Here is a 12,500-nt window from a genome sequence, read left to right on the forward strand (position 1 = left end):
AGGTCCATCTTGAGCTGACTCCTCTCGTCTCTCACTCCCTCCAGTATCTTCTGGAGCTGGTCTCTCTCCTCAGTGAGAGAAGTCACACAAGAGAGCAGCTTCTCCAACTCCTCTGCATGATTCTGAGGGCTGTCGATCTTCTCACACTGGAGGTGGTCTCTCTCAGCACGCACAGAATCCAGCTCCTCACTCAACTGAGTAATCTGGTTTTGCAGCTCTGCAAGATGGGATCCATTCTCTGAACTATTTTCATTGTCCAAGCTAGTCTTAATCTGTGTATTCAAGTGTTGTATTTTCTCTTGTAGGTCTCTCTTGAGCTGGGTCCTCTCATCGCTCATATCTGAATGTTGCTCCTCCAGCTGCAATTCTATTCGCAACCACCGGAGAGCAGTCATTTTGCTCGTTGCAGATTCCTTGGAGGGGTCCACTTATCACCCATCCCAGCCGGGTTTTGAAAGCGTACGGCCCCTCTCCAACACTGTTCACCACCTCCCAGGGTTCCATTAGCCTGGAGGCATTGGTGCCAATCAGCAAATCCACCTGGGCTTGGATGTGAGGGATGCAGATGCCATTCAAATATGACCACTTCGCCACTTCTTCATCTGAGATTATATTAGATGTTGACACAGGCATTTTCTCTTGGGTCAAAACTTCAGGAAGGCTGTAAAACTGTCCATCGTTACAGCCAGCAATCTCCAAACCTTGAAGAATAAAGCTTGAAACTTCCTGATCTGGCGCCATGGTACGCAACTGAACCTTTACTCTCCTTCCAGTCATTTTCAACCTTGTCATCAAGCTTTCAGAGCAGAATGTTGAAGTGCTTCCTGGGTCCAAAAATGCATATGTTTGAATTATTATGTCACCTTTGGAGGACTTAACTTGCACTGGGAGGATTGAGAGAATGCCGTCACTGCTACCGGCTCCTGTATGTCCAGAAAAGGTAGAGACGTGTGTGCGGTCACTTGATTTTTTCTGTAGCCCATCTGTGTCAATTTCCTTTTCCTTGTTTATGTGGAGAACACTTGGATGTTTCTGACCACACACCTTGCAACTCATGCGCCTTTCACAGTGTTTGCTCATATGTCCAGTTTGCAAACAAGCAAAACAAACGCCTTTCTCCTTCAGGAAACTTATCTTCTGTGTGTGTGCTTTCTTTTCCAATTGTGGGCATTGCTCCAACCCATGCTCAAGGGAGCAACACAGACACAGATTTGATTTTGTAGTCTTGTACTGTACACTTTGTCTCTTGCTTCTGTCATTGCTTGTAGACTCTGCAACATCACTCTGTTCAGTGTTTACAATAGTTGTAGCATAGGCATTTCCCTTGATCCTTGATGGTGATCTGTTCCTGTCACCAAATGGTTTCTTCTCTACAGGCTTTTCATAGCTACTGTACTGTAAATCTCCAAAAATAGGTTCGGATGCAATTCTCACTTGGCGCTCAACAAAAAGAACAATATCTAAAAACTGAGCTCTGCGCTGATGGCGCTCCCAAAGCTCACACGCCTTTGTTCTCCATTTTTCTTTCAACTTGTAGGGGAGTTTCTGGATCACGGCTCGCATGTTAGCTGGCATGTCAAGTTCATTGATGTATTTCAATTCTTCCATTGCGTTACAGCACTCACGCAAAAGGAGTGAATATGCTTGCAGTCCTTTGACATCCTCAGCCTTCACCAATGGCCAGCCAAGCACCTTGTCCACATATGCAGCGGTAATTTTCAACTCATCCCCAAAATGCTCCTGCAGCAGTTCCATTGCTCTTTCATAACCTCTGTCGGGAGGCATAAGTTGACAACTGCGGACTAGCTCCTGAGGCTGCCCTCTTGTGTACTGCTGTAGGAAGTACAAACAATCACCTTTGTTGTTGGTCTTATTTACCACACAGTGTTGAAATGCTCGGACGAAAGCTCTGTATGACAGAGGATCTCCATGAAACACTGGAATTTCTCTTATTGGAAGGGAATTCATGTTTTGCTGTTGCACCAAGAGCTCCGTTATTTGATTTTGTGATTGAAGTAGACTGTAAATATTGCCGTCCTGGGTGTTAGGAGAAGGTACAACACCACAGTTAGCCTGACCGTGAGAAGATTGAACGGCATGTTCAGAATCCTGACTGTGTGAAATCTGCATGTGAGGAGATTTTATGACCTGTGCAGCATCCAGAATGTGGGAAGATTCCATGACCTGTCCAGAATCCATCATTTGGTTTGTTGTTCCATGTCTCTTTAACCTTGATGCCTTCTGGTTGGATTGTGAATGAGACTGTAGGCCTATATTTTGCTTTGGCTGCACATGCATGTTTTTCATAATAGTGCTTGGAAATGGATTGAATTCATTGGCCCCAGGATTGAGAGGTGTTTTCCTTTCCTTTGTGTACGATTCTTTAATTGAACTCCCTCCATCAGATTTCATAAACACTGCTAGTTTAGCAGAGGACACTGCAATCTCGGTGTTAAGTTCAAGCTGTTCCTGTTTCCTCCGAAGCTGCTCAGCCTGCTCCTGCAATACATGTTTGTCACGCAAAGCAGCAGCGCGCGTTTCTAGTGCAGCTTTCTCGGCTGCAGCTTCAATGCATTTTAATGAGACTGTAGAAGATCGGCCACTCCTTGAGCTGCCACGGCTCTTCTGTGATCGTTTACTTGAAACCTGCGTTCCCACATTAGAAACACTGTCATAAGGATGCACCTCATCTTCGTCGTCAATTTTGTAGTGATTGACAGCTCCATCAACATCATGAGCATCATTATTGCTTTCCAACCGTTTTGTAACTGCACCAGTCGATTCATTATCCATTTCACATTCCAACCATTTTGTAACCACATCTGTAAATTCATTGACACTCAACGTTTTGGCTTTATACCACACTTCATGCTTGTCAGCTTCATCGGCTGGCAGCAAAGGTAATAGAGTTGTGTGTGCATTTTGTGCGTCATGGCACATCAGTTTAAACTTGTCAAACTCGCATTTCACTGGTTCTTTACAATCCTTGTTGCTGTTAGACATCAGTTTATTAATAGTCTCCTTTAACTTGTTTGCTTTGTTCAAATGACATTTTCTTTTTGTTTGCAAAGTGTCTATTTTGTCTAGCAAGGCTTTTGTGAGCTGCCTTTTGCGTTTTAAATCCTCTGGGTTCATTTCCACAGGGCTGGCAGTAGCCACGCCCACCAGCTGTGCGTCATCACCATTTTTACTTTGCGCTGTAGCCATTGTTACATTCAGTCATTTGTTTACGCTTTGTTTTCAAACAAATTATCTCCAGCGACTTGGCTACTCACCACTCAACGACAGATTTCAGCTGTGGCAATTCAATCACTCACCCAGAGCTCTGAAACGGGTGGATCTGAAATGGATAGCCTACTGAAGTCGAGTTGTCCACTGGTCCGCTCGGTTCCATTCAAACGGAGGTAAACATCGGCTTAGTTTCCAATTCTTCTTTCTTGAAGCGCAGCACTTCACCAATTAGTCCACTCGCCCAAATGAGCTAGTCTTTGACTTAAATGTGGTGACTGTTTCCTCCTTAGTCACCGCGACTGTTGAACTGTAAACTTTAGTTGACTCGTGATACCAACACCGACGACTTCTGTACGTTGCAATCATTTGTTTACTTTAATATAAAAATCATGATACACTAAAACAGTTTCGCGTGTGGCAACACGGTCAAAGACTGTGTGCTCACCAGTTCAATCAGTAACACCTGTAGCCTACCGGTGAGCTCACCTATATACCTGTGCACTCCTATGTCCTCGCCACTCAGTGGTCAACAGTAAAAATGACATCCAGCACAGACATAATGGCTGCAACAACTGGTACTAAACAGGAAGGCTTCAAGAAGTAAGCAATTTACCATGAGAGGAAGGGGGTTGTGGAGTCATCTACCACTGGTACTGGTACTGTCATGCCAAATCGTGTGCACTGCCAAATCGTGTGCACGGCCATCAGCGCGTCACGACCTAACGCGTCACGACCAGCTGGCACGCGTCACGACCAGCTGGCGACTGTGACACGTCAGTCTAGTGTTTTTGAAACCTCCGTTTTGGCCGCCATTAGCGAAAAGCTTTAATTTGGCTCTACAAGTGTTAATATGTCATTTTATGAAGTTTTAATATGTTTTCAGGCGAGAAAGTAACCATATATATTCACAAAATGTATCCGGTTTATCAAAATAACCCTTATATCTATCTGATCTGACGTTAGGAGGGAGTTAGCGATTAGCGATGTTTAGCTTAGCTTAGTTTAACAGAAGTATCTTCACTTTTAACATGACTTCCCGTGGTCGTAGAGGGCTGGTCGACGGCTTAAAATGACCGTGTAGACCTGTAGACCTTATCCAGCTATAGTCTTGTGTTTCTACCCCTGGCATAGCCGGTGTTATTCACGGACAAACACTCCTGTTAGAGTGGTTCTAGTACACTGGACATAGGTAACACATAGAGAGGCTTCTCCTCTCTCTCTCCATCCTACACCCACCCTGCCTTCTCTCTCTCTCTCCATCCTACACGCATCCTATACTACACATCATAAAAAAGAGTGTGTGTGTCTAGGAGTGTGTGTCTAGGACAGTGTGTGTCTAGGACAGTGTGTGTCTAGGACAGTGTGTGTCTAGGAGTGTGTGTGACTAGGAGTGTGTGTGACTAGGACAGTGTGTGTCTAGGAGTAGAGAGTGAAACGTGGGCTTAAACACGACTAGACTAGTGTGATCATGTAGTCATATTACTGTGTTAGTAGAAATGATGCGTCTACTACTCTACACAGTGGTTAGTGAAACTGGACCAGTCCGTGTGTGTCGCGAGTATTGAACTTGAGGCTGCGTTCGTAAATTCGCTCTGAGAGCCCCGGAGCGCACACTGGGTTCAACGTCATAAAGGGACCAAGTCATTTGATTGGACAAGAGGCATTCCGTGAGTGCTGATCAGATTTCCAGAGCGTATTTACGAACGCGCCCTGGCTGTCACCCGAACACCGCGAGCTAGCGTAGTGTAGTGTAGTATAGGATGCGTAGTGTAGTGTAGTGTAGGATGGAGAGAGAGAGGAGAAGCCTCTCTATGTGTTACCTATGTCCAGTGTACTAGAACCACTCTAACAGGAGTGTTTGTCCGTGAATAACACCGGCTATGCCCGGGGTAGAAACACAAGACTATAGCTGGATAAGGTCTACAGGTCTACACGGTCATTTTAAGCCGTCGACCAGCCCTCTACGACCACGGGAAGTCATGTTAAAAGTGAAGATACTTCTGTTAAACTAAGCTAAGCTAAACATCGCTAATCGCTAACTCCCTCCTGGGCTTAAAGTGACAAGTAATAACGTTGTGAAAAAAACCGTCAGATCAGATAGATATAAGGGTTATTTTGATAAACCGGATACATTTTGTGAATATATATGGTTACTTTCTCGCCTGAAAACATATTAAAACTTCATAAAATGACATATTAACACTTGTAGAGCCAAATTAAAGCTTTTCGCTAAACGGAGGTTTCAAAAACACTAGACTGACGCGTCACAGTCGCCAGCTGGTCGTGACGCGTGCCAGCTGGTCGTGACGCGTTAGGTCGTGACGCGTGCACACGATTTGGCAGTGCACACGATTTGGCATGACAGTACCCCTGTACCAGTGGTAAATGTCTCCACAACCCCCGCCCTCGAATGGTAAATTGCTTTTCTACAAAAACTACCACATAATATAAAAAATACACAGTTGTAACAGTCGTTTCAGAATACATATATCCTTCCGCCACAGAATACAGTGCCATAAACAAGATCAACGATTGCATTGTAGGCTAGGCCACATTCATTTGCCTTTGAGCCGAATGGTAAATGAGTCAGCACAGGTGTTCTTAATCAGATTGATTGGGAGGCGCAATGATACTGGAAATGCGGTTGGAGCTGAACTGAAGGGAGTTGGGGGTATTTACCACTGTTTCTAGCCAATCAGAATCTAGTATCCAAACATGCTGTTGTAGAAGGAACCATTTCTGTTCGCCCATACGTTTTGAAAGATGATATACAGGTGATATATGAGGTACATCTCAAAACATTAGAATATCGTGGAAAAGTTCATTATTTTCCGTAATTTAACTCAAAAAGTGAAACTTTTATATATTCTCGATTACATATAAAGTGAAATATTTCTGAGCCTTTTTTGTTTTAATGTTGATGATTACGGCTTACAGCTCATGAAAATCCAAAATCCAGTACCTCAAAATATTAGAATATTACATAAGAACAATAAAAATATATAAAAATGTATAAAACAGAAACGTCGACCTTCTGAAAAGTATGTTCATTTCTGCACTCAATACTTGGTCTGGGCTCCTTTTGCACGAACGACTGCATCAATGTGGCGTGGCATGGAGGAAGCCAGCCTGTGGCCCTGCTGAGGTGTTAAGCTGCGTGCACACAAGGCCATTGCGTTGCACCGGAAGTCATTCATCTCAATGGGGCCGTTGCGTTGATCAGTTGCCTTGCTCTGCATTGCGTTTCTTGACCGTCAGGGTGCAGCAATCAGTCAAAAAATGTCAGCTTTTGCGTTGCGTTGGATCCGTTAAAACAACCGGAAGTAAACCGGACGTAGTTTCTTGCCCAGAGCTCTCGCCTCAAGCTGCGTGCACACATGGCCATTGCGTTGCACCGGAAGTCATTCATCTCAATGGGGCCGTTGCGTTGATCAGTTGCCTTGCTCTGCATTGCGTTTCTTGACCGTCAGGGTGCGCCAATCAGTCAAAAAAATTCAGCTTTTTGCGTTGCGTTGGATCCGTTTAAACAACCGGAAGTAAACCGGAAGTAGTTTCTTGCCCAGAGCTCTCGCCTCAGATGTAAAATCCTCAATTTTGGCCGCCATTGGCTAAAATCTGTAATTTGGCTCTACAAGTGTTAATATGTCATTTTATGAAGTTTTTATGTTTTCAGGCGAGAAAGTAACCATATATATTCACAAAATGTGTCCAGTTTATCAAAATAACCCGTTTATATATCTAATCTGACGTTTTTTTCCCCACTTCTGTGGGAAACTTCGCTAGCAACACGAGTAGAGCTTTGCATCTGCATCGCACGTTGAAGTACGTCAAGTCCATCCCACCAGGTTGCGCCAGAACGGTGGGCCACGGTCCGTGGTGTGCACGCAGCTTCGGATTTAAAATCCTCAATTTTGGCCGCTGTAATGTTTAGACTACCTACTGCCACCCGGTGGTAGACTCGATACACTGTCAAGAGTCAAGACCCGGTCATGCGCAGTCGGGAGTCAGTGAATGCATATGCTGTAATGCGTGCACATCGAATAACTAAAGAGTCCAATTGATATCCAGTGTGTGTCTCATCATTTATACATTATATTCTTGCTACACGTCAGAATATCACAATGGCGACGAGGATTCAAAGTGGAAACGCCACCAGTGTCGATTTTTGAAGGAGGAAGAAGAAGAATCCGTCCGGAAAAGTCGAAGTGAGTAGTTAGCTAGCAAGAAGCTAAGCTAAGCTACCCAGGCTAACGCTAGTATCATGCAGTCGGCATTTTCGGGCCACATGGCCATACAGCCATTCGACACAGAAACCGATCCCAGTTCGCTTGGAACGCGATGGAACAAATGGATCAACCGATTTGAAAATTACACCGTAGCCACAAACATTACTCAAGAAATAAGGAAAAGGGCACTGCTGCTTCACTTAGCTGGAGAGAGAGTCCATGATATCTACGACACGCTGGCTGACGACAGTGATGACTATGAAAACACAAAGACGAAGCTCCACGGATATTTCTCACCGAAAAAGAACACACACTACCTTGTGTACAAGTTCAGACAAGCCATACAGCTTCCCGGTGAGTCTTTAGACACATTTCATACCAGACTGAGGATGCTAGCTAAAGATTGTGAATTTGCAGATGCAGACAGAGAAATAGTCGCGCAAATAATACAGAGCTGTACCTCATCACGGCTGCGCAGGAGAGCGCTCAGAGAGCCAAACATGACTTTGACTAATATGTTAGACCTAGGGAGAATGTTAGAGATCTCTGAACAACAGGCAGAAAGCATAGAAGAGAAGGCTGTCACCGCAATCAATGCACTGCATCTCAAGGGCGCCAAACAGCAACATGCAGCATACAGGCACAAAGAGAAGAGCTTGCAATGTAGAAACTGCGGAGGAAATTATCCACACGAGGGTGACTGTCCAGCCAGAGGGAAGGACTGCAGGGCCTGTGGAAAGCCTAACCACTATGCCAAACACTGCCGTGGTCAGAAATTTGCACATCAAAGCCAAGAGGAAGACACAGCTCACTACAAGCAGCGGAGCACTAAGAAAGTGAACCAGGTGACAGCATGCTCCGAGACTAAATCAAGAGACTCATCAAGTGGAGACGAAAGGTATGTGTATGTAATCAACAGCACAAGTATACAGCAACCCCAGACCAACATCAAGCTGAATGGTGTCAGTGTTAAAATACTGATTGATTCAGGAGCAGCTGTCAACATAATTAATGAAGATGTGTTAAACACACTTGACCCAAAGCCTATGCTCAGCACAGCCATGATCAAAATATTTCCATATGGGTCCAACAACGCTCTACCTATCATTGGTAAATTTGCATGCAAAGTACAGGCTACTAACAAGCGGACAGAGAGTGTGTTCTACGTTCTCAGAGGCGACGCCGGACAATCTCTGCTCAGCTACGCAACTGCCAGTGAACTAGGGCTGATCCAGATCATCAATATGGTGAACACGCCGCCAGTGATGCCACCCAGTGGGCGTACTGTCGCAGATGAGCTCGTGCAGAGCTACCCAGAGCTTTTCACCGGAATCGGAAAGCTGAAAGACTTCCAGGTGAAACTGCATATAGACCCCGACATCCAACCGACGTGCCAGCCGCACAGACGGGTCCCTTTCCATGTCCGTCAGAAGGTCGAGGCGGAGCTTCAGAAGCTGGAGAACGACGGTATCATTGAAACTATATCTGGACCAACACCCTGGGTTTCCCCGATCGTCACACCACCGAAGCCAAAAGACCCTGATAAAGTCCGAATCTGCGTTGATATGCGTCAGGCGAACACAGCAATTCAGCGAGAACGACATATCACCCCAACAATGGACGATGTAATACACGAGCTGAACGGTGCCAAGGTATTCTCGAAGTTGGACCTCACAGCAGGCTACCACCAGCTCGAGCTGCATCCAGAGAGTCGTTACATCACAACGTTCACAACACACCTCGGGCTAAGAAGATACAAACGCCTGAACTTCGGTATATCATCCGCCGCTGAAGTGTTCCAGAACGCCATCTGCCAGACGCTGCAAGGTATACCGGGCGTGAAGAACCTCAGCGATGACATCATCATCTATGGCGTCTCTCAGGAAGCACACGACGACACTCTGAGAGCAGTGTTTAAAAGACTGAAAGACAGTGGTTTGACACTCAATCGCAACAAATGCGAATTCAACAAGCAGCGCCTTGAATTCTTTGGGTTCATTTTTTCTGCCGACGGGATTTCTGCAGATCCAAAGAAGGTGTCAGCCATTCACGACGCCAGCGACCCCAAAGATCCAGGTGAGATCAGAAGTCTTCTGGGCATGGCCAACTACTGCGCCAGGTTCATAAAGGACTACTCAACCATCACTGCACCGCTCCGTGGGCTCACGAAGAAGGACGCTCCGTGGCAGTGGGGCAGTGATCAAGCTACGGCACTCCAGACGCTCAAGGACAGCCTGACGAGCGACACAACAATGTCATATTTCGATCCCAGGAAGGAGACGGAGCTCATTGTTGATGGAAGTCCGGTGGGGCTAGGCGCCATCCTCTGTCAGAAAGGAGGAGGGGGAGAGAAGCGCATCATAGCCTACGCCAGCCGCGCACTCAGTGATGTAGAAACGAGATACTCGCAAACAGAACGTGAGGCCCTAGCCATCATCTGGAGCTGCGAACATTTTCACCTGTATCTGTATGGACATCCATTCACCATGGTAACCGACCACAAACCATTGGAGATGATATGGAATAACCCGAGATCAAAACAACCTGCACGGATCGAGAGATGGGGCCTCAGACTACAGCCGTACAACTTCAGAGTGGAATATAGAAAAGGAGCTGACAATCCAGCTGACTACATGTCTAGACACCCTCTCCCGGTACAGTCGTCACAGAACACAAGAGCATCCAAGGTTGCAGAGGAGTACGTTAACTTCGTAGCACTTCAAGCAACACCCAAGGCGATGACACTACAAGAGATACAGCGAGAGACATTGAAAGACACACTCCTGCAACAGGTCAGTGCACACATCAGAAATAACTCATGGCGTTTAATCACAGACCGCTCACCAGGTGCTGCTGCACTGAAACCATACAAGCTCGTCAGTGATGAACTCACAGTGTCCACAGGTAACGACATCATACTGCGAGGCACCAGGATTGTCATACCTGCAGCTCTACAGCAGAGGGCGCTGCAGATTGCTCATGAAAGCCACCAGGGCGTAGCTAAGACAAAGGCCCTACTCAGAGAAAAGGTATGGTTCCCTACCATAGACCAACAGGTAGAGACCATCACCAAGACCTGCCTCCCATGTCAAGTGAACACTCCAGTTACCCGGACCGAACCACTCAAAATGTCTGAGCTGCCAGACGCACCATGGCACAGTGTTAGTGCTGACTTTTATGGCCCACTCCCATCGGGAGAATATCTGTTAGTTATAGTCGATGACTACACACGATACCCAATTGTTGAGCCAATTCGATCTACCTCAGCAAACACAGTCATACCAGTCATGGACAAAGTCTTCTCCATGTTTGGAATCCCAAGAATTGTTAAGACTGACAACGGACCTCCTTTCAACAGCAACCAGTTCGCTGAGTTTGCCAACTACCTAGGGTTCAAGCACAGGAAGATAACACCTCTATGGCCACAAGCTAATGCCACAGCTGAGAGATTCATGCGCACCGTCGGGAAAGTACTCAGAATCGCCCAGATGCAGAGGATGCCATGGAAACAACAGCTGCACATATTCCTGCGTGAGTACAGGTCCACTCCCCACAGCACGACGAACACGTCACCTGCCGAGTTACTATTCCAACGGAAGATGACCACCAAGCTACCCTCAGCAGACACAATCACCATCCCTGCTGACGAAGAGATACGCAGAATCGACAGAGAGGCCAAGGCAAAGATGAAAGCTCTCTCAGATGCTCGACGACACGCTACGCCTTCTGACATCAAGCCAGGAGACACCGTCCTGTGTCGTCAACCAAAACAGAACAAGCTTACTACGCCTTACAACGCAGAGCCGCTCACAGTAATCGATGTCAAAGGTTCCATGATAACAGCTGGAAGAAGTGGTTACACCACCACTAGGAACAGTTCACTCTTTAAGAAGATTGTCCGAGACAACCCAGACACTCTAATGGACTTAAGTTCAGAGGTCAGTGAGGAAGTAGGCCCAGCTACGCCTCCACCCGCACCTCCGCCGAGGTATCCAGTTAGGGAGAACAGACAACCTCCCGCATACCTGCGTGACTTCGATTAAAGAGCAGGAGTACCAAAGGACTGTTAACATGTTCTTCCGAGTTAACAATGTTCCAAGTTAATGGACTGTTTGAATGTTAGGCACTTTATCATTTATTAAAAAAAAAGGAGTGATGTAATGTTTAGACTACCTACTGCCACCCGGTGGTAGACTCGATACACTGTCAAGAGTCAAGACCCGGTCATGCGCAGTCGGGAGTCAGTGAATGCATATGCTGTAATGCGTGCACATCGAATAACTAAAGAGTCCAATTGATATCCAGTGTGTGTCTCATCATTTATACATTATATTCTTGCTACACGTCAGAATATCACAGCCGCCATTGGCTAAAATCTGTAATTTGGCTCTACAAGTGTTAATATGTCATTTTATGAAGTTTTTATATGTTTTCAGGCGAGAAAGTAACCATATATATTCACAAAATGTGTCCAATTTATCAAAATAACCCGTTTATATATCTGAACTGACGTTTTTTTCCCCACTTCTGTGGGAAACTTCGCTAGCAACACGAGTAGAGCTTTGCATCTGCATCGCATGTTGAAGTACGTCAAGTCCATCCCACCAGGTTGCGCCAGAACGGTGGGTCACGGTCCGCGGTGTGCACGCAGCTTTAGAGAAGCCCAGGTTGCTTTGATAGCAGCCTTGATATTAACATTTTTGGAGATGCACCTGTATAGAATGAAAGGAAGGAGAGACATAGTGTGGTTGTAGGAGGAGTGCGGTGGTTTTCAGTCTAACTATCTGTATTAGAGTTAGACACAGCTGTCTAGAGAGCAGGGCAGCGGTGTGGAGAGCAGGGCAGCGGTGTGGAGAGCAGGGCAGCGGTGTGGAGAGCAGGGCAGCGGTGTGGAGAGTGCGGCTGAGTGACGTCAACATGTTCAGGTGGAGTTCTACGACCCCCTGGCCAAAACCTGGACCTCGGTCAGCCCCCTGCCTACAGCCATCTACTACCCAGAGGCCAGCGTGTGCGGCAGCTCCGTCTACATCCTGGGCTCGGAGA

General features: G+C 46.3%; 1 protein-coding gene across 1 annotated transcript in view; it reads left to right on the forward strand.

The window, feature by feature from the left end:
* Positions 1 to 12,500, forward strand: part of kbtbd3 (kelch repeat and BTB (POZ) domain containing 3) — a gene marked incomplete at both ends in the record, with an annotated part of 20,785 nt that overhangs the window by 5,628 nt on the left and 2,657 nt on the right. The window contains one exon of the mRNA XM_080543656.1: positions 12,383 to 12,500. This exon is cut by the window's right edge and continues 173 nt beyond it. Within this exon, the coding sequence (XP_080399782.1) occupies positions 12,383 to 12,500 (118 nt within the window). The remainder of the gene's footprint in view (positions 1 to 12,382) is intronic.

Source organism: Nansenia antarctica (assembly GCF_963989245.1).
Source record: "Nansenia antarctica genome assembly, chromosome: 12".
NCBI lineage: Eukaryota > Metazoa > Chordata > Actinopteri > Argentiniformes > Microstomatidae > Nansenia > Nansenia antarctica.